This window comes from Scardinius erythrophthalmus (assembly GCF_964197995.2).
Source record: "Scardinius erythrophthalmus genome assembly, chromosome: 15".
Taxonomy (NCBI): Eukaryota; Metazoa; Chordata; class Actinopteri; order Cypriniformes; family Leuciscidae; genus Scardinius; species Scardinius erythrophthalmus.
This window is the reverse complement of record NC_138235.1, coordinates 38,125,278-38,148,333: the sequence shown is the minus strand read 5'-3', so window position 1 is coordinate 38,148,333 and position 23,056 is coordinate 38,125,278. Positions and strand designations below refer to the sequence as shown.

The window sequence follows — 23,056 nt, the reverse complement described above, 5'->3', positions numbered from 1 at the left end:
GATTTTATTTGGTGCTTTTTGTGCTTTCACGCGTTTAATGTGAATTCGCGTCTGACGCCCGAGTTGAAAAATCTGAACTTTGGCGTCTGTTCATGCCACGTTAACCAATCAGGAGCCTGCTTGCTGCTGTCACGTGGTGAAGTGACGGGATAAACTCCCGCCTGGAGTCACTCATTCAAAATGGAGTATAGCAATATAGCAGAATATAATATTCAATATAGCAGTTAACTATCACTATCACTAGAAAGTGAGTATATACCAGTGAGTATCACTAGAAAGAGCACCAACAGTGGTATCCGTACCACAGTTTGAAAAACATTGATCGTTTTTAAATATTTAATATACTGTATTTAAAAATTCATATACATTTTCTAAGCGAAGACAGATGGACAGATGCTCTGCAGCTGGGATAGAGCACCTGTAGCATCGCTCCGATGCGGTAACTCTCTCGATGAATGCTCGATCAACATCAGCCATCTTGCAAACAGACAAGCGGATTTCGCTCTGGACACGCAAATGGATTCAAAATGTTCAAGCGTCCAACTAGACGCGGTAGACGCTAATTTGACACGCTGTTCGCGTTTGGTGTGAACGCACAGTAAGGGTTGCCCATCTCAGTCTTACCAGGAGGAGGGTCGATCATGATGAGGTCTTCTGGGCGGAGATCCCACCCGATAGTAGCCTCACAGTTACTAACGGGCTTGATCTTTTACTGGGCAGGAGTGGATGAAGTGGCCCGCTCTGCCAGAGTACAGGCAGAGTCCTTGGGATCTCCGCCTTTCCCCCTCCTCCCGGGAAAGCCGAGCTCTCCCCACCTGGATGGGCTCGTGATCAAAAACTGGGCTGACCGTGTTCCCGCCGCTGGCACGCGAGTCCTCCGTGCCGTACTGAGGTCGGTTCGGGCGTGCCTGTTGAACCACCCGACTTAAACGAGCGTCGACTCTCAATGCTAGTTCCACTAGTCCATTCAAATTCCTGGGAAGATCCAGAATGTAAATCTCCTTTTGAACACGGTCAGCCAGCCCATGCAGGAACATGTCACACTGCACCTCCTCGTTCCAATGACACTCTGCGGCCAGGGTGCGGAACTGGATGGAATATTCCGACACCGAGCCATCTCCTTGGCGAAGGTCTGCAAGTAGTCTGGCCGCCTCCCTACCCGCCACCGCACGAATGAAAATCCTTCTCATCTCCTCGGAGAGTCCCTGGAATGAGGTGCAGCATGGATCCTGGTTCTCCAACACCGCCGTTCCCCGGCTCGCCTTACCCGATAGCAATGGGAGTACAAATGTTACCTTTGACTGTTCACGGTTGAAAGTCCGTGGCTGCAACGAAAAATGCATGGAGCATCTAGTGAGAAAGGCTCTGCAGTAGTCAGGTTCACCTGAATATCCCTCTGGTGTCGGTAGTCGTGGCTCTGGCTGGGAATCCGGCTCTGGCGGGGTGGGTTGAACGGGCGGTGTGGGTGGCGCAGCGGGAGCCCTCAGATGTTGAAGTTGTTTGGTGAGCTCGGACACCTGCGCCACAAGTGCTTGTACCGCCAACCTGTGTTAGAGATGCTCTCCTCTTGCTGATCCATTCTTGTGATACTGTGTCAAATGAATTAGCTCAAACTGGTTGAACTCGCTGCATCCATGATGTGGTCAGATCGTTCTGTAATGATACAGGAATCCAGGGAACCAACAATCCAACGAAGACGAAGCACAACGAAGATAATCCACACGAGGAAGGTGAGAGAAGCACACTGGAACAAGACACAACACCGGGGAAGCCACAACGATCTGACAACATGAGACAGTGATCATTGAACATATAAAGGGAAATGGAATTGATTACAGCTGGCGCAATAATCAGCCTGAGATTTGATAACCACGCCCACACACCTACACACACACACACTCAAACACATAAGAGGGAGACAGTGGATTTATGAACCATGACATTAATAAACAGTAATTAGGAGTTTATTGAGGCAAAAGTTCTTAATAGTAAGAATTGAACCTTAATCTAAAGTGTGAACATATTATTACACACAAGACAACTCACAAATATTTAATTATAGGTGATGTGTTGTTGTTGTTTTAGCAATCTTTTCAGTTTTTTTTTTTTTTTTCATTTTAACTTACAGGAGTGATGATCAGTGGGTTTGAGTTTTCAACTCCATCATTACGGCCTGGGCTGAAAAATGGATAGAGTTTGTCAGTGAAATTCTGACCAGTTAAAGAGTAGATATGAGATCTGGACTCCACGTCATAAAAAGAGACCAGACCCTCCTCATAATCCACAAACACACCAACCTTCTCAGGTTTCACACACTGAAGGAACATAACCGATGGATTATCACTAACTACATTTTGATCCTCCTTAATCTGCACCAGAATCCAGTATCCATTCTCAGGACTTGGGAAACTGTCAATCTTCTCCTTCCTGTTAATGGATTCTCTGATCACTCCTAACCCCCACTGAGTCTTTCCCTTCACCTGCACCTCATAGTAAAATCTCCCTGAACTGAATCCCTGCTTTGCCAGAACACAACCCTTATCAAATCTCTTTGGGTTTTCTGGGACGTTCTGCTTAATGTCTCCATCACTGACTTTTTTTCCATCATCAGACAGGATGAGATATGAATCCGCTGTATCAGGATCCAGAGTCACATCCACTGAGAGAGATCAGACATTATCAATCAACTTCAACAGTATATAATATAGATTAACACAGTATTGTGAGTGTATTGAAGAAAATGGTGTCAGTCACACTGTACCTGCAAACTTCTGCACAAACTTCAACCCTGTGGACACAGATGACAATATAATGATGAATTAATCATAGGACTAATTTCAGTGAGTTTCTCTCCACTGGCAGCATCGGTGGCATGTAAGTGTTGTTTGTAACACAATGCAGAATGTGTTTACAGTAAATATACTTACAGTGGAGGTCTATGGGACAAATATAATGAGGATTTAACCCTCATACTGTGTTTGTCTCCTGTCTTGGTGTTTGAGGGTCAATATGGCAAACATTTATAATGATTGTATAAAAATAAACATTTTAATAATACAAATTATATAGGCCTATCATTTTTGTTTACTTCTCATCTATACATTTATGCTTTGTTTTTAGGGAATATGAAGTGCCTTTTTATTAACAAAATTCCTCAACTACACCATCAGCATGCATATGAAATATTACATTTTTATTAATTCAAATTAAATACTGAGTCGTTTCTTGTTATTGATCTAGGTGTTAGAGGCAGAATTCTGCTTTCTGCTGGTTAGAGAAAAATATGCAGTGAATATACTTTTAGAAAAAAGTGTAATGACCATATACATCCAGCAGAGGCCCATAGAGATCTATTCATTTTCTGGAGGTGGCTAACTGCTCTTATTACAGCTTTTGTGGTGTATATTTTGTGAATATATATATATTTAAAAAGTTTAAATACATTAAACCAGTATTTTTTTTATTATCAAAGTTGAGATTTTTGTTGTTGTTGTTGTTGTTGTTTGAGGTCTGTTGTCTCGTTTTTGCAATGCCACATGTATTTATGCCACACAAGTTGCCACTAAAAGTCAAGACTTGATTGTAATCACATATTATTTATTTCAATAATCCAAATGTATAAAAATAATTAACTTTAGAACAAGAAATTAATCAGCATAAGCAGATATGAAAAGGAGTGAAGAGTGAACACTGTGTGTGTGTGTGTGTGTGTGTGTGTGTGTGTGAGAGAGAGAGAGAGAGAGAGAGAGAGAGAGAGAGATCGATCATGTTTGTTCGACATTGCAGGATTTTTCAGATTTTCAGATCTAACATTTTCAGATTGATGCTTGATAACTAAAGTTTGATAAATAAACTAATTTGGGTGTTTTTTAATAAGATTTTTATTTTTCCATTAATGTTATATTTTTGGGTTAGGATTATTATGTTTTTGCAAGTTTGAATAAATATTCATTTCTATTTTAAACTTTTTTTGTATTCATTCTGCCTGTTTAATTCAGCCACGCATTTTTTGTGCCCATTACTGGGTTTCCAGTAGCCTGGTAATACCAGACTCTGCTACTTCACTTTGCTTCGTAGACAGAGTCTGGAATGGCATAACAGAGAAGTGTTTTCTCTCTTGCTAGGGGGCGCTTGTCTGAAGTTTAAAATCATTGGTTACCCGTAAGCCAATCACATAACGTTTGGTTATGGCGTGTGTTATGCGCATGCTCGGCCGCATTTAACTTTCACTGTAAACACATTTATGATGCGAAAACAAAACCATCGAGCGAAATACCGGAGTGAACATGGCTGTGAACGACTTTTGCAGGTTAAGTTAAGTAAATCTACGCATCCACGGTACAATCAGCGTGTACGTCACGGCTCTCAGCCCGCCCTCTGTTCGTTGATTGGCCCGGCTGTTTCCAGACCGGTGGCAAACAGAAAGCTCTGAAGCTGTCTCAGACTGAGTACAGAAGCGAAATGAAATTGAGCGGAAGTACGAAGTCTGACGTAGTCAGGCTAGGTTTCCATTACACATGTACACAAATAGTTACATCCTTCCCTTGTCGTTAAAGTAAAACTGCTTTAACACGAGTTTACATGTAAAGAACTTTACAGGGTTAGTTGTTTTATTACATTTTTTAAACAATGCTGTCCTTTACAAACTGAACTTAAATTGGATGTAACCCATATTATTCCTTGAAAACATTATTTTTTTTTAGTTAATGAAGAAAAACTACTGTATTTGATATTCACATACCAGTTTGACTGAGTTTTTCATTCAGTGTCTCATGAGTTTTCTTCAGATGAGTCAGGGCTCTATGCAGAGAGTTCACATTCACATCAGAGTCAATCCTGATCTCTGTCCAGTTCTTGGTGTGTGGACGACTGTCCAGGGATGAGCTCATCTACAGCAGAAGCAGGGTTCTCAAGTTTTATCAAAAGCTTTGAGTGAGATCACATGCGGTTGGGGGAGGAGCCCTAATGGAGCCCCGCCCCCACCTGTCCCCGCCCCCCAAATTACCCATTGTTCATAATTAACCAGCACAAACTGAAATTATAACAATTGGTAAATCTGATAAATGACAGAGCAATTCATCACATCAAATATACTCTTTAATGTTATATTTCAAAATTACAAATAAGTTATACAAAAATTACAAAAATATAACAAATTGCTCCAAACAGTTTGGAAAAACAAATCTTTTTGCATTTTGAATGTGTCTAGTTGAAATGGTATAATGATTTATTGTGTGGTGGGACATTGTGAACAAATTACATATTAGAGTATTATTAATGTGTGTGTGTGTGTGTACACAAGAGTACACACTCCAGCTTATGAAATGTGTTTTGTGTTGTAAGTGTTTGAAAAATACAAATGCAATAGCAATGATTATGTTTTGACAGGATATAAAATATTACCCAGAGCACTCTGCTTTAAAGGGATACTCCACTTTTTTTGGAAATAGGCTCATTTTACAACTCCCCCAGAGTTAAACAGTTGAGTTTTACCGTTTTCGCATTTGTCCCACTTTTAGCATAGCTTAGCATAATGAATTGAACCGGACAGGACCATTAGCATCTCTCTCAAAAAAATGAACAAAGAGTTTCGATATTTTTCCTATTTAAAACTTGACTCTTCTGTAGTTACACTGTGTACTAAGACCGATGGAAAATGTAAAGTTGCGATTTTCTAGGCTGATATGGCTAGGAACTATACTCTCATTCCTGCGTAATAATCAAGAAACTTTGCTGCCATACCATGAGTGCATTATTTTAATGCCTAACCCTAGCCCCGTTCACACCGCCAGCGTCACACAGCGACAAAGCGACACAATCCCATTCATTCCAATGGAGCGCTGGCGACTTCCGGCGACACAAGCGACAGTGACCGTTGGCGAAAGAATGTGGGCGTGTCAAGCAACAAGAGACAAGCGACAAAAGTTGAAAAATTTCAACTTTATGCAAATAGAAAGCGATTTTCGCGAGCGACAACCAATAGGAAAGAAGACTTTTCAGTGGAGCTCACGTCACCGTCTCGAGTGCAGACAAGACAGAAGAGTTCGAGGGCGATTTCACTGTTATGATTTGACTGTAACCACATACATGGATATAATAAAATGATGCATGGAAAAGAAACATACATTTATATACATTTATATACATTTATATACATACATTTATCGTTCGAGTGTTGTAATTTTATGGTGCAAGTTTTCAGCACTGCTGCAGTTCATTTTACAGTTTCCCCTGCATTATGTGGATTATAAGGGACAAGAAAATGGATTATTTGTCAGACGCATCACACACATGACCAGCGTCGGCCAATAGTGAGCCTACGTGGTGACGTGCAACACAGACGCGCTACGCTTAAACACTACGTGAAAAGATCCGAGGCCCAGAGAGAAGTAAATGAAAAGTGGAATAAAGTCGTTATTTTTGTTTGTTTTTGCTCACAAAAAGTATTCTCGTCGCTTTATAAACTTAAGATTAAGCCACTGGAGTCACTTGGACTATATTAACGATGTCTTTAATACATTTTCTGGGCCAGCAAGTTTCAGTCCCTTAGAAGCCTATGGAGGAGTGAGACAACTCTCAGATTTAATCAAAAATATCTTAATTTGTGTTCCGAAGATGAACGAATGTCTTACGGGGTTGGAACAACATGAGGGTGAGTAATTACTGACAGAATTTTCATTTTTGGGTGAACTAACCCTTTAAGCACCTTGTACGAACCCTATGTTTTACACAGTAGCTACCTTTCAAACACAGTTAACTCATTTTTCAAATTTGACTTTATAACCATTTTATTCCCTTTTGTACAATTTCTAACAGACTGTTACAAATACAATGTTCAAGCAGCTCATCATGTTTGTGAACAGAGAGTTTGTCCTGTAATATTGTACATCTTGACTGAGACAGATGTTGACAGACCTGTATGAGATGGAGATGATCGTCAGTGTGTGAGAGCTGCTCCAGCTCAGTGTTTCTCCTCTTCAGCTCAGTGATTTCCTGATGCAGCTCTTTAATGAGATCTTCAGCCTGTTTCTCTGCTGCTTTCTGCTGTTCCTCCATCATCTTCAGCAGATCAGACTGACATCTCTCAATGGAGCGGATCAGATCAGTGAAGAGCTCCACACTGGAGGATTTCTCTTTATCTGTGTTTCTCTGATAAATGAGATCAAATAGAAGATCTGTCTATTAAGTTTTATCTGTTTAATTGATAACCTTTATTAAGCAGAATGAAATATAATGCATTATCAATTTACAATGTTTTAACTTCCACTCACCTTTCTCAGCTCTACTGAGTGCTGGATCTCTTGAATCTTCTTTATTCTGTCCTGGATCATCTGATGTACATCAGTTTGTCTCTTAGCCAGATGATTCTACATACAGAGAAAAACACATAACTTTATCATTTGAAAAAAATCGTATTAAAAGTGGCTGGAAATGTCTTTGAGGATAACATTCTTAAAATATTGAAAAAATCAGCTTTTAGCAGATTTATAATAATAAAAAATAAAAAAATTGGCAGTTTAAAGATAGGGTAGGCGATTTCAGTGAGGCTAGCAAGCAAGCTAACTTTTGATAATGATAAGATCCCACCCTCCCTTCAGAGTCTCGAAAGTGTCACAAGAGACGGCGATAAATGACCTCATGTCTCAAAGCACATAATATTAAAATAATAATGAACGTAAACAACTTACAGAGCTCTTACTTGTACCACATGACTGCTGCAGATTCCTTTCGGCATTGATAGTGTTGACATAGAAATGCATAAATCCGAGTCTGAGGACATGAACAGCTCCGGGGAGAACGTTACGGGTTGCCATCTCTTAATTACGGTTACGACTCTCACATCCGCCAGCTGGAGTGCCCTTAATCTCCACCAGAGGGCACTCCTCCTGACGCCTGGGCTTTTATATTATGGACCTCATTTCTCAGTATCCTTTTTATCTGTTCTCATGAATGTGTGATTTCATTCATCTGTGTGTGATTACCCCTGTTAAAGTCTGCCAATTTAAGCCCTGTGTTTCCATTCTCACTTTGCATAGTCTTGTTTTGTGTTTGTGTCATCCTTATAAGGTTATAAAGCTTATAAAGGTTTAAGTGTTTTGTTTGTATCTCTTTACCTTCTTCTCTCGACTCTCCTCCTCTATAGGAACAGTGTTGTGAGTCCTGTGTTCTCCTTCAGTGCAGGACAAACAAACACACGTCTGGTCATCTCTGCAGAACAGCTCCAGAGGTCTCTCGTGTTTCTGGCATATATAATCCTCCAGATTTTCCACAGGATTGATGAGTTTGTGTTTCTTTAGACGTGGGACTCTGCGATGTTTCTCCAGATGAGAGTCACAGTAAGAGCTTTGACAGATCAGGCAGGTCTTCACTGCTTTCTGCTTTCCTTCATCACAGAAGTCACAGAACACCTCAGATCCTCCTAGCTTGAGCTTCTCCTTAAAGTGTTGCACAACCTCTCTGAATGTTGTATTAATCTTGAGATCAGGTCTTTTGCTGAATGTTTCTTTACAGAGTGGACAGAAGCAGGTCTGTGATTTCGGCCAGCACTCGCTCAGGCAGGTTCTGCAGAAGTTGTGTCCACATGGAGTGGTGACTGGATCAGTGAACACTTCCAGACAGATGGAGCACTGGAGCTCCTCATTTAGTGCTGGACCACTGGAAGACGCCATGACTGACAAAACAATGACAATATATCATATACATTGCTGGAAAGAACAACTTTCATAATACAAGTTATGTGCACAGACTGAATATTTTAGTTTGTGTTCTAAAATGGATGTTGCATGGTTAAAAACTAAAACTAAAACCTATAACAACTTAAACTATGAACCACTGTCAAGCAGTCAAAGCAGCCATACGTGCCTTAAAAAGGCGTATATGAGACAGCAGTTTCTGAAAGGAAGTTCCTCCACCACTAACTCTAACCTCACTGAGCCTATAAGCTCCGCCTCTAACTTCCAGTCTGAGACTGCTTGCCTTAAAGGCCCTGATATTCTTCAAGCGAAATCGAAGAAAGAACTGATGTGGCTTGCCAAAGGAACTTTCCGTAAAAGTTTGCTTCAGCTGCAAAACACTTTTGTACTACCATTGGCCTGTGGCGATTACGTAATAGGTAGTTGTGCGCAGAGGATCCGCCTTCTTTAATGTGGAAATCTTTTCTGCGCACCAGTTGGTAACACAGACCATTTCGATGCGTAGAGCCTTCTCATGGAGGGAGCTCTAGACTGCGTGATCGTGTTCATTACCCCTTCTGGCAGGACAACGGGTATCCGTTGATTATCCATACATGCAGAGACCAGCGCTCCGGATGAGGATGCCAAATTGACCCGCCGGCTTGAGAGAGGAGATCCCTTCTCACCGGGATTGGCCATGGGGCTAGATCGGTCAGCTGCATCAATTCTGGGAACCAGACTTGGTTCTCCCATCGCGGGGCCACGAGGAGCACCGCATGGCCCGCCTCCCTGACTCTCCTGATTACCTGTGGTAACAGCGAGATCGGGGGAAAAGCGTACAGCGGCAGCTGGGAAACGCTTGGGCCAGCGCGTCCTTTGAAAAGAACCGTGGGCAATGAGCGTTGTCTTTCGACACAAGCAGGTCGACTTTGGCTTTGCCGAAACGGCGCCACAGCAGCGGGACTGTCTGAGGATGCAGGGACCATTCTCCCGGGGGAACATTGTCCCTGGACAGTCTGTCTGGACCGTTGTTTAGGCGTCCAGGCACATGTGCGGCTCTCAACGAGAGCAGGGAGTGCTGAACCCAAACGAGAAGGCGTTCCGTCAGAGCATTGAGATTTATGGATCTGACACCGCCCTGGTGGTTCACGTAGGCTACCACTGACATGTTGTCCGTGCGGACCAGCACGTGGTAGCCCCGTAGGTGTGGGAGGAAGTGCGTCAGCGCGTTCTCGACCGGCATCATCTCCAGACAGTTTATGTGAAGGCATTTCTCCCGGTCTGACCACTGGCCAAAGACCGGTCTGCCCTCGAACAGGGCACCCCAACCTTTCGATACGGGATGGCTCCCATCGTCACCCCCGACTGGTACCACTCGGCCACTATCCAGGGCTCCAGAGCTGAAACGCAGCTCTGAGTCACTCTGATACGCAGACCGCCGGAAGCCCAAGCTCGGTGTGGTACTCGTGCAGCGCTGTAGCGGGCGCATACGTAGCAAACCCAGCTGAAGCACCGCTGCGGCTGAAGCCATGCAGCCTAGCATTCTCTGAAAATTTTTCAGGGGAACAAGGCTGCCCGTCCGGAATGAAGCAGCTAGGTGTCGAACGCGGCGCGCGCGCTGCGTTGACAGGTGGGCCGTCATAGACACAGAGTCCAGATCTATCCCCAGAAAAGAGGTCGTCTGGCTGGGCAGTAATGAGCTCTTGGTCCAGTTGACCGTGAGACCCAAATTTCCCAGGTGGCTGAGAAGCCGCGTCCTGTGAGATATCAATTCTATCTCTGACTGCGCTAGAATCAGCCAATCATCCAAATAATTCAATATTCGCATACCCTGACTTCTGAGGGGAGCGAGAGCCGCGTCCATGCACTTCATAAATGTACGAGGTGCTAGGGACAGGCCAAACGGGAGGACGGTGTATTGATATACCTGACCGTCGAAGGCGAATCTTCTGAATGGCCTATGACGGGGTATAATCTGAATCTGAAAATATGCGTCTTTCAGATCGAGAGATATAAACCAGTCCCTTGGGTGAATTTGCGCGAGGATTTGTCTGGTTGTAATCATTTTGAACGTAGGTGTGCTACTTCTAGATTCACTTTCGTTTCGGTCCGGGCTCGGAAGCGCGGCGAGCGAATTGCAGTGAATAGCCTTGCTTCACTGTATTTAGCACCCATTCTGACACTCCCGGAATAGCCTCCCAGGCCTCTGCATGCATGGCTAGGGGTAGAATGGTCTCTTGGTCCCGATCGCCGCACAGTGTGGGCTCGTGAACCTGAGTCTGAGGCACTGGCGCTGTGAGCGCGCTCTCAGTGCTTGTATACAGCAGCGTGCTGAGAATGGCGAGTTTGCATGTAACGTCCCGGTCAGCTTGGATGGGAAACGCTTCATGTGAAAAAGGCCGTGGCGCTTGTACAGCGCTGGGCGTGATGTGTTTGTCAGTAAGCGTGAGTGCTTGTGAGCAGCCACAGGTCTTATGACATAGCCGTTGTGTGTCGGCTTTATATTTTCTGTTCCCTGGGACAAGGGTGTAACAGAGCGGGCAGTGTGTAGGTGTGGGCACTGTTCTGTGGGCACATTTCCTACACTTAACACTACGCCATACAGTACGCCAGCTTAATGAGAGTGGGCTCTGCATGAGTGAATGACACCAGGGAAACCGTGCTTATGTGTAGGGGTGAACACTGGGAAGAGGGCACATTTTCTAACACCAACGGCGTGAGCCGGATAACCAGAAATTGTACTCTTCATGAGATTTCTCTGGGTCGCCGTAAAAACGGTGTTTATGTGCAGGTGAGCGGGTTGCACAACGCACTCGTTGGCTGCAGAATACCCATCTGCAGTCGCCTTTTTTAAGGGAACTGACAGAGCGAGATGTTTTGATGGCGGTCCGGCCGCAGCGGGACTCAACCACTGTTTCTTCCTTGATGCTAGGAGGACTTCGCTGGCTCGGGTGTCAGCGCAATCCTAGGCCGGGGTCCCCGTGGGGGAGGCGGCCTGCGGCGGCTTGACGAGCGCGATCTCTGGCGTGAGCCTTGCAGAGGAGGAGGCTGGGAGGACTGCTGAGTCGAACTACGGGCAGGCGGCTGCTTCTGAGAGCGGCCTGCGGTGGAGCTCGAGTGTCGAGGCAAAAAGAGCTTCATGGCCTGAGTGGTCTTTTGTACCTCAGAGAAACGGTCCACAATCCCGCTCACGGCTGGGCCAAAGAGACCGGTTGGAGAGAGCGGGGCATTCAGAAAAGCCGCACGCTCAGCTTCCCTCATATCCGTGAGTGTCAGCCATAGGTGCCTCTCTGTGACGGTGAGCGAGGCCATGCATCGTCCAATGGCCTGGGCTGCGGATTTCGTGTCGCGAAGAGAAAGGTCCGTCACGCTCCTCAAATCCGTCACGAGGGACTGATCCGTGCCTTTCTCGTCCCATTCACAGAGGAGATCGGCCTGGAGGATCTGTAGCATGGCCATCGAGTGCAGGGCGGAAGCAGCTTGTCCCTTAGCGCGCCATCCAGCGGACGGCGGACTGAGGTGCGCTGCTACTGCCTCTTCCACTGGGGGAATGGACTTGCATCCCTTCTCACTAGCGCCGTCCACTTGGGAGAGCGTCGAGGAGATAGAGGAGTGAAGTCTCGCGGAGAATGGAGCGTTCCACGATTTAGTGAGCTCGGCGTGAAGCTCCGGCAGGAAGGGTGGAGATCTGGACGCGGGCGCTGGACGGCGGCCAGGCAGGAAACACCCGTCGAGTCTGTTGGACGTGGGCTCTTGAGGCGGGGACCACTCGAGGCCGAGTTGCCCGACTGCTTTGGTGAGGAGGCGAATAAGCTCAGCCTCCACGCCGGCCTGAGACCCAGCGGACTCCTGGAGCGAAGGGGAGGGGTCTGGGTTGGAGCCAGACCAGTCCTCGCTTTCTGACGCCAAGAGAGAACAACTGTCTTTAATGGCGTCCTCTTCCGCTTCATCTCCCGAGGCATCAACAGGCATCTGTGCATCTGGGAGGGAGCGCGGGGAAGGTGGTGGCGAGGCTCGCGGAGAAGGTTTCGGTGAGCGCTTGCAGGCCATATCAGGCTCCGGTAGCCTCTGGGAGCGACGCTTCTTGCAGCGTGGTCCGGCGGAGGCGCAGTTACAGCGTCGAACATCTCAAGTCGAGCCCGCAGGGTCGACATGGTCAGTTCATCGCAGTGGATGCAGCCGCCCGAGGAAAGGCTTGGTACAATGATGCATTCATTTTTTTTCATTCAATTTTCTCTCTCATATTGCTCCTCATAACCACTGAAAACTGTCAAAAAATCTAACCCAAAGTCCAATTATTATGGACGTTATCTGACATTAAGCGTTTCTGCTTCACATTTTCAGCAGGGCAGCGGAGCGGCTGTGGGTTGAGTCCACACGGTTCTCATGGGCTTTATATATAAGTCCTAACGTCTAAAAATGCACTAAAATATAAGTCCTTTATATATAAGTCCTAACACTTTATATATAAGTCCTAACGTCTAAAAATGCACTTCTAAAAATGCACCTCTGAATGCGTCTCTGTCCCCAGCACATTTCAAACCAAACTGACGCCCATATATGAGGTGCCCCTAGGGACATTATTCAGAATTACCATGCATCTACATGTACTTTTCCTCTCACATACACACACACATATGAAACCGATCATTCACATACTATAATGAAATGCTCACACACATACAAGTGAAATGCTTTTACAAACACAACTGAAACGCTCTCATACATACAACTGATAATATTACGCTCACACACACAACTGAAACACTCACACACAGTTTACTAGCGCAGTTTACTATGCTTTCTTTCAACATCTTCTAGTTCTTCGTCTTGAGGTGCACTGCTTTCTTTCAACAGCTTCTAGTTCTTCGTCTTGAGGTGCACTGCTTTCTTTCAACAGCTTCTAGTTCTTCGTCTTGAGGTGCACTGCTTTCTTTCAACAGCTTCTAGTTCTTCGTCTTGAGGTGCACTACTGCCACCAACTGGACTGGAGTGGGGACTTTAACCACCTTCCATTTCAACTGAAATGCTTTCATACAACATACTGAAATGCTGTCATACAACATACTGAAATGCTTTCATACAACATACTGAAATGCTGTCATACAACATACTGAAATGCTTTTCAGTTGTGTTTGTAAAAGTATTTCACTTGTATGAGCATTTCAGTTGTGTGTGTGAGCGTAATATTTTCAGTTGTATGTATGAGAGCGTTTCAGTTGTGTTTGTTAAAGCATTTCACTTGTATGTGTGTGAGCATTTCAATCCACATTTCATTATAGTATGTGGATGAATTTGATTATTCGATTATTATTTATTATTTGATTATTATACCCTATTTTCAATTCAAAATGGAAAAATTAGACAAAAGTTTATTAGTTTGCCAGATTATTTTTGATGGTCGTTTAACATTTCTATCCTAAAACAGCTGTCAGATATGAAATGTTTAGTTTAGCTACTTGTGTCTTATCTCACACTTATGCCGTTTATTGAAGTGTGCAGTCGCAGTGGAATTCTCACTCATCATGTTCTGTGAACATTTAGTCCGCCTACTTTGATTTGATTGGTCATCTCAAATATTTTGACATTGACGAGCAGTGACAGACCAATGAGGCAGCTCAGATGAGATGATCTTGGTGCTGTAGTGTTGATACTATAATTAAGAAATTATTTCACAACATTAATTACAGCACCTCAGGAAAATACTTTTGGCAGTGAGGAAGAGGGTCGTTTCAACTACCCGTTTTTCTTTTGTTAATTTTGTCGCCAGTCTAAGTACTTACTATTTTTAAACTCTCTAAAGTGTGACTTTGATTTCAGCTGAAAAATGACAGTACTTTTACCAACAATCTGATGCTGTTTCCAAATGCTACCAAACTACTGAACTAGCTCTTATATTTCCATCACTTACCTGTGAGTGAATATCAGATCTGGTTGTTAATTTCAGAGTTTCTGAAAAGAAATGTTGTTTGAGGAAGCTTCCAGTTCATCTGTACAGTTTCACTTTTACTTGAGTCTTTACACACCTGCAGTGATGTCATATTGCTCTGCCCATAATCATAAATATGGACCAGTTCCTCATTCATCCCCGCTGAGTGTGCAAACGGTGTAAGAATATAAGTAGTGATTAGAGACGGCACCTGTCAAAAATGATTGATGGCTTTTTAATTAATGATGATTGATGGATTTGACCTTTTGACCTTGCCCCTCCTTATTGCCCTTGGGTTATCAGTATAAATAAGACGACTAAGCACAGTTTTTGCTTCACTTTTTTTTTTTTTTAATCTAAAGTTTTTGAACAGACGCTGTATAAATATGACAATATTTAAAGCTCAATAGCATTTGAAGACAACGACTTACAGTCATAAAACCAACTGTACATTGTTCATATAGGTCTCATGTATGATGCACACCTTTAATATTTTTGATATTTATGACAGTAAACTGCTAAACCATATGCAAATAATGCTATGTATTTCACTACTGTGTGATCATATACAAAATATGACAATATTTAAAGCTCAATAGCATTTGAAGACAGTGACTTACAGTCATAAAACCAACTGTACATTGTTCATCTAGGTGTCAGGTATGATGCACACCTTTTAGATTTTTGATATTTATGACAATAAACTGTTAAATCATATGCAAATATTGCTATGTATTGCACTACTGTGTGATCATATACAGAATATGACAATATTTAAAGCTCAATAGCATTTGAAGACAATGACTTACAGTGATAAAACCAACTGTACATTGTTCATAGGTGTCAGGTATGATGCACACCTTTTAGATTTTTGATATTTATGACAATAAACTGTTAAATCATATGCAAATATTGCTATGTATTGCACTACTGTGTGATCATATACAGAATATGACAATATTTAAAGCTCAATAGCATTTGAAGACAATGACTTACAGTGATAAAACCAACTGTACATTGTTCATCTAGGTGTCAGGTATGTGACAGTAGTGAAATACATAGCAATATTTGCATATGATTTAGCAGTTTATTGTCATAAATATAAAAAATCTAAAAGGTGTGCATCATACACGAGACCTGGGTGAACAATGTACAGTTGGTTTTATGACTGTAAATCATTGTCTTCAAATGCTATTGAAGTTAGAAACATTTATGCCAACTTCGCATGTAATTTTGAGACGACCCCTAAGTATGCGAATATCGAACGTCCAACGTCAAACCAACTTCATGCCAGTGCAAAAGTGCGACAAAAAAGCCCATCCAATTTAAGAATGCCAAAGACCGCACTATATCTTTTTATGACATTCCTAATTTAAAGCAAAATGTTATTTCTTCTGTCATCTCCATCTCTGCTGTAGCCCAGTCTATGCTATGGTACGGTTACAGTATTGGCCACTGTGGCTCCCTCAACTCGTGGCCACGACAAATAGATGTCGTTCTCTCAAAATATGAAGTCGTGGCCACGAGAAAAATATATCGTTCCCTCAACATATGATCTCGAGGCTACGACTTTGCATCGCGTGGCCACGACATGATGTCGTTACCTCAACAAAATCAGACTGATCTCATGAAATGGCGTATGTATGACACGCCAATTCGTATTTCCATTTTTGGCGTGTTATCAACACGCATAATCGCTTTTCAGCGTGTTTATCAACGCCGTTGATTTACGTTTCATTACTGTATATAAATATATATGACCTACCCCAACCGCGTCCCTAAACCTACCCATCACTCGGGTTAATACCATTTATGAGTGTTCCCCTACCATCCTAGGAAAAAAAAATATTGCTCCCCAGATGTAGATATACATTTTCCTCCGTTTCGCTCGGACATTTAACGGCGTACACATACACGCGGAATCACTCTGACGTTTAACGGCGTGGACATACACGCGGAAAGCTCAAAATACGTATAAATAACACGCCACTTGACTTGAAAGTGGCGTGTATGTTTACGCAAAGTCATGATGTCATGTTGCCAAAATGATCTCGTGGCCACGACTTAATATGACGTTCACACAAGATATTATGACGTTCCCACGACTTAATATCACGTTCCCACGAGTTTATATGTTGTGGCCACGACAAAAATTATATACATGTAAAAAGTATAAATATAGGCTATAAAATATGAAGAAGAATTATAAAGGACTGTGGATATGCAGCCTACAAGATTTACATTACTGTATTAACAGAATTGTGATGAACAGTACTAGTAAATAAATAGAAGCAGAACTGCAGCAAACTATATTGCACACTGAATATTAAAACAGAGAATATTGCACAGAATGTGAAGTATTGCACTACAGGGTCCAGTTTAATAACAAAGGGTCCATGTGTCAGACACTTTACTATCTTGAGGCCTCAAGATACTATCTCGTGGCCTCAAGATAGTAACTCGTGGCCTCAAGATACTATCTCGTGGCCTCAAGATAGTAACTCGTGGCCTCAAGATAGTATCTCGTGGCCTCAAGATAGTAACTCGTGGCCTCAAGATACTATCTCGTGGCCTCAAGATAGTAACTCGTGGCCTCAAGATAGTATCTCGTGGCCTCAAGATAGTAACTCGTGGCCTCAAGATACTATCTCGTGGCCTCAAGATAGTAACTCGTGGCCTCAAGATAGTATCTCGTGGCCTCAAGATAGTATCTCGTGGCCTCAAGATAGTATCTCGTGGCCTCAAGATAGTAACTCGTGGCCTCAAGATAGTATCTCGTGGCCTCAAGATAGTAACTCGTGGCCTCAAGATAGTAACTCGTGGCCTCAAGATAGTAACTCGTGGCCTCAAGATAGTAACTCGTGGCCTCAAGATACTATCTCGTGGCCTCAAGATAGTATCTCGTGGCCTCAAGATAGTAACTCGTGGCCTCAAGGTAGTATCTCGTGGCCTCAAGGTAGTATCTCGTGGCCTCAAGATAGTATCTCGTGGCCTCAAGATAGTAACTCGTGGCCTCAAGATAGTAACTCGTGGCCTCAAGATACTATCTCGTGGCCTCAAGATAGTAACTCGTGGCCTCAAGATACTATCTCGTGGCCTCAAGATAGTAACTCGTGGCCTCAAGATAGTAACTCGTGGCCTCAAGATACTATCTCGTGGCCTCAAGATAGTAACTCGTGGCCTCAAGATAGTAACTCGTGGCCTCAAGATAGTAACTCGTGGCCTCAAGATAGTATCTCGTGGCCTCAAGATAGTATCTCGTGCACAGAGATACTATCTTGAGGCCACGAGTTACTATCTTGAGGCCACAAGATAGTTATAATTAATTTTTTTGACAAAGTGGGACTAGGGGGGCTCCGTACAAAAAGGCATGGAAAGCCAAGACAACTGCTGAAAACCCCCTGTCAGTGGAAATTAATAACAGCTGGTTCAGTCCCAAATGATGGCCTACAAAAAGGTCTCATTGCCAAGGTGTCACACAAGACATCTCATGATGGGTAAAAGCAAAGAGCTGTCTCAAGACCTTCGCAACCTAATTGTTGCAAAACATAATGATGGCATTGGTTATAGGTGCCATTCTAAGCTTCTGAATGGTCCAGTGAGCACTTTTGGGGCCATAATACGGAAGTGGAAAGACAATCATTTCACCATAAATTTGCCTCGACCAGTGCTCCTCGCAAGATTTCTGACAGAGGAGTGAAAAGAATAATCAGAAAAGTTGTCCAAGAGCCAACACCAAGTTGTATGGTGTTTTTAGGGTAATGTGCACTGCCATTTCTCCTCCAAATATGGTGTGTATCTTGTATATATGTGTATATATTCATTGTCTGAGTATGTTTGAGAGGGGGGAAGCTGCATCATGTAGGCCTATTGTGCAAGCTTTTGAGTATGTCTGAGGTGAGACATGCTATTTATTCTTGTGGATGTGCCACTAAAGGCATTGTTTAGTGCCAAATTTGTTGCTCACAGCATTTTTTAAGTTGTAGTGTTGCCAAGTCTAATTTTCCGCGTAAGGAACAGAAGAATCGGTTTTAGAACAGGTTCATTGAAACGAACTGTCCAAAAGAACCGGCTCAAAAACCAATGGGAAAAAAGTGGGAAAAAAGCTGGATATATATATACATGCTTTGCATCACAGAAATAATATATTTTTTAAGTATATTAAAATAGAAAACCATTATTTTAAATTGTAATCATTTTTTTTCTGTATTTTTGATCAAATAAATGCAGGATTGATGCACATAAGGGACTTCTTTAAAAAAAAAAAAAAAGTAATGTGTGTGCAAATTTTTGTCCAGTAGTACTGTACTATTATACTATTGCTGCAAAATTATCAAAAATGTTAAAATAATAAAGTCACCATTTCGCGTGTTGTTGTCAGCCTACACTTCACATAATAGGCCTGTAGGCCTTGGCTTCATTTAACAAACTATGATAGTTTCATCAAATGGTAAACAGTTTATCAATATAGACTAAATACAAGTGACTTGAATACTATACTTACCATTAATGCTACTTTTGGTGCTGGTTTTGTGCAGTACTTTGTAGTCAATTAACATCCATTAGTTCAACGACGCAGATTCAGATCACTTCACAAATGTACATTTTCAAACGATTTATTTATAAATGACCGGAAAATTACCGCTCCACTTCACATTGTCCAATGAAATTTGAACTTGTGCCAGATGACGATTGGCCGGTGTATTATACATGACAAACAGGCTTCAATTAATTATGTAATATTTTAAAATATGTGATATGTGGATTTTTAATTGAATTGACTCACTACCTTTTATTATCGGGGGGAAAGAAGTTAAAAAATTGTTTGGTTTATATTTTTCCTGCCGTCGAGCCATATACTCACTGAAAGAACCACATTTGGCTCGAGAGCATCGGTTCCCGAGCAGACTATGGGATACCTACGTTTACACAAGTGCATTTTCATTTTAAAACGCAAAACCACAAACTACTCCGGAGTTTTAAACCCTCGAAAACAGAGACTGGCCCCGTCAGCCAAGACCGAAGCAAGACACGCAACGCAACCCAAAGAAACGAGTTATAGCAACGACACCTCAGACTGACAGAAACGTAAAAATAAATGTGAATTTAAGCTACTTTAGTTTTGTACACATTGTCATGTTAACTATAATCAATTGCATTTTGTTTTATTGACCACAATATTATCATTGATTTTGCTTAACAACTTAAAATATAACCTGAATGCACAATAAACTGGCTACAGTAAATGTATTTACATCTCTCGACAGAAAGGTTTTTGCAGGTTTTAATAAAATGTTATTTAATAACAATAGCCATAATAAGCATATTTCCAGTACGTTCCTCAGGCTTGCATAGTATAGGCTAGTCAACTCACTCATCAGACTCCTCGGTAATCCTCTACAAACTTCAACAGTTGGTTGAACAGGTGTTGTGCCGAATTTCGACCCCCTGCCAAATTATCCCCCGTATACAGGACGCCTAACTTTACTTCCCTATATTACTATTTAATCCTAATCTAATTATGACAAACTATATATCGTTGGAAAGTTCTAAGACTCCTAAATAGATATTTAGGACTGTTTTTTTGTTATAAATTATGTAGGAACAGAAATAGATGAATTTATGACAAGAGTGCACCTCAAAAAATCTACATAATAACAGGAGTTCAGGGGCCTGATGTATAAACGTTGCGTACGCACAAAATGGGCATAGAAATATGCGTACGCATTTTTCCACGCACATATCGGGATTTATAAAATATAAACTTGGCGTAAATAAGTGCGCACCGTAAGGATGCTCTTGACCGTGCGTACGCACTCTTTTAGAAGAGTATGTGTTTTGGCGACACCAACTGGCCCAAATAGCAATAACTATTTAAAATTAAAAACTTCTAAATTATCCTATTACATCACCCAATAAATCAAATTGCATCAACCTGAATTATCATTATGATATGATTATGATGGAGTTTGATGGATTCATTGATTTTAATAAAATTTGGACTCTATTTCATTATAGCTCTGCACTGGTGTCTTGCAGAAGATCACTTTTAGACAGAAAATCTAAAGAAATACAAGATAATACAAATATAATTTCGCTCACCAACCTGTCACTTGAAACAAATATCCATCCCTTCTTAAATGTCCGCGCCAGCGAGCGCGTTGGGCCGTTTAGTGAAACTGACGTTTACAACATTTTTTATATTCAAATTCAATCAATAGAAATATTTGTTGTGGATGCGATGTTTTTGAACACGTTTCCTGTAGCGTGCTGTGTTTAAATGTTTTAACCACAGAGATAATTGCTTATCATGATAATACCAGATTGTCTGAGAAAATAGTTTCGTGCAAATAATGCCCAAGGCCTATCTGTTTCCATTAAAAATATAAATCAATTAAAAATACTATTCGGCCAGTGGAAAAGATTAAATGTATTTTACACTATTTGATTTATGTATTCAAAAACAAGACAAAGATAGGCAAATACATGATTTTTATTAATGTAATGTGTCTTGTACCGTTAAACGTTATCACGTGGATGAATAATTATATGCAAATGATATGCAGACGAGGATATGCATAGTAAAACTAGGTGTTGTAAGCTCCATATATGGTTATTTCGGGGAGGAGACGCATGTACGCACAATCTTCCGCTGACTGGGATTTATAAAGTGAATTCTGCGCAGGTTCTGGCGTATGGACGGTTTTATAAATCGGAAAACTTTTGTGCGTACGCAAATTCTGCCTTATGTGCGTACGCACACTTTAAGGATGAAATCTAAGCAAAGTTTTATACATGAGGCCCCTGATCTTCGTCACAAAAATTTGACGCACACACTTTTAATAATTGATATGTTGGTTTTTATGCTAAAATTTCATTAGAAAATATATAATCTAGTATTTGTCAATAAAAAATTATAAAATAATATTATCTTCTAAAAAGTATAATATATATATTATCCTCTAAAATATTGTATTATATTTTTTATCGCTTTTTTTTTATTATATTACATATTTTATTAGTTATCATAAATTGGGTATCATTTGAAAGCTTATGATCTCAGAATTCATCCTGTGAAAACTGTTTTGAAATTGGACATTGTGTTACCATAGAAACGGTACTCTAAATTATTTTATCAGGCTCCTCCCCTTTTGGGCATCCTTATGTTTCATAATTTATGATCAAAATATTTTCTAATCTTGACAAAACACATATTGTCAGAAAGGTCTGAGTCTCAAGGTTCCATATTTTGTGACAGAAGTGATATTTGGACAGAAATTTATTAATTTGTTATGGTAGAATGCATACAGTAAAATTCAATGGAATTCAATGACACCCGGTGGCTATTTTTGGTAATACGCCTAAACAAAATCTCATGGGAACTTCATTTTTTGTGTTATCAACTTCAAATTTGGAACACAACTTGGTTAGATATTTGGCTTTGATTTTATAGTAATTTTTTTGTAAAACATATTTTGTAAAATATATATTTTATATAAAATAAAAATATTTAATTATATTTGATTTAATGTAAATTTAAACTTCCATAACTTTTTCATACTTTAATTTTTTGAAGTGCTTTCACTTCAGCAATAATCTGCTATTTTTTACCTTTAAAACAAGACCAAACTTAGGTCTATACTCCAAAGCATTCTTGAATTACAACCATTTAAGCTTGAATAGTGCATTTTAATGTCCATTCTCAAAAAGGGGGGTGACAGTTAAGGGGTTAAAAAATATAGACTCGTAATAAATTGCCCATTCAAATGTAACCGTGGTTATTTGGTAAAACTTAAGTTTAGGGTCCAATTCTCACTATTATCTAGTTTCTTATTACCAGGATATTGGCTGTTTATTAGCACTTATAAAGCACATATGAATGCCTTAATCCATGCAATAAAACTTCACGTAGTGTAACAGCGCAGCGCTTCTGGGTTGAACTCACTCAGAGAAACACACAGAAGAAAATGAATAGTTGAATAAAGTCATTATTTTTGGGGGGGGTTTGCGCACAAAATGTATTCTCGTCGCTTGATAAACTTAAGGTTGAGCCACTGTAGTCACTTGGACTATTTTAACGATGTCTTTACTAACTTTCTGGGCCGGCAAGTTTCGATCCCATAGAAGCCTATGGAGGAGTGAGACAGCTCTCAGATTTTATCAAAAATATCTTAATTTGTGTTCCGAAGATGAATGAAAGTCTTACGGGGTTGAAACAACATGAGGGAGAGTGATTACTGACAGAATTTTCATTTTTGGGTGAACTAACCCTTTAACAACTTACTAACTATTAATAAACAGTAATTAGAAATTTATTGTGGCAAAAGTTCTTAATAGTAAGAATTGAACCTTAATCTAAAGTGTGAACATATTTTTTTTCACACAACATAACTCACAAATATTTAATTATAGTTGATGTGGGTTTTTTTTTTTTTTTTTTTTTTTTTTTTTTTTT

General features: G+C 41.2%; 1 protein-coding gene across 1 annotated transcript; it reads right to left on the bottom strand.

The window, feature by feature from the left end:
- Nucleotides 1-2,117: 2,117 nt before the first annotated feature.
- On the bottom strand, nt 2,118-8,669 carry LOC308703390 (E3 ubiquitin-protein ligase TRIM39-like; the record flags this gene model as incomplete). The annotated part of the gene is made up of 6 exons (XM_081386832.1): nt 2,118-2,659; nt 2,762-2,788; nt 4,742-4,889; nt 6,916-7,149; nt 7,272-7,367; nt 8,115-8,669. The coding sequence occupies 6 exons, from the start codon at nt 8,667-8,669 to the stop codon at nt 2,118-2,120; spliced, it is 1,602 nt and encodes a 533-aa protein (XP_081242958.1).
- Nucleotides 8,670-23,056: the final 14,387 nt, after the last annotated feature.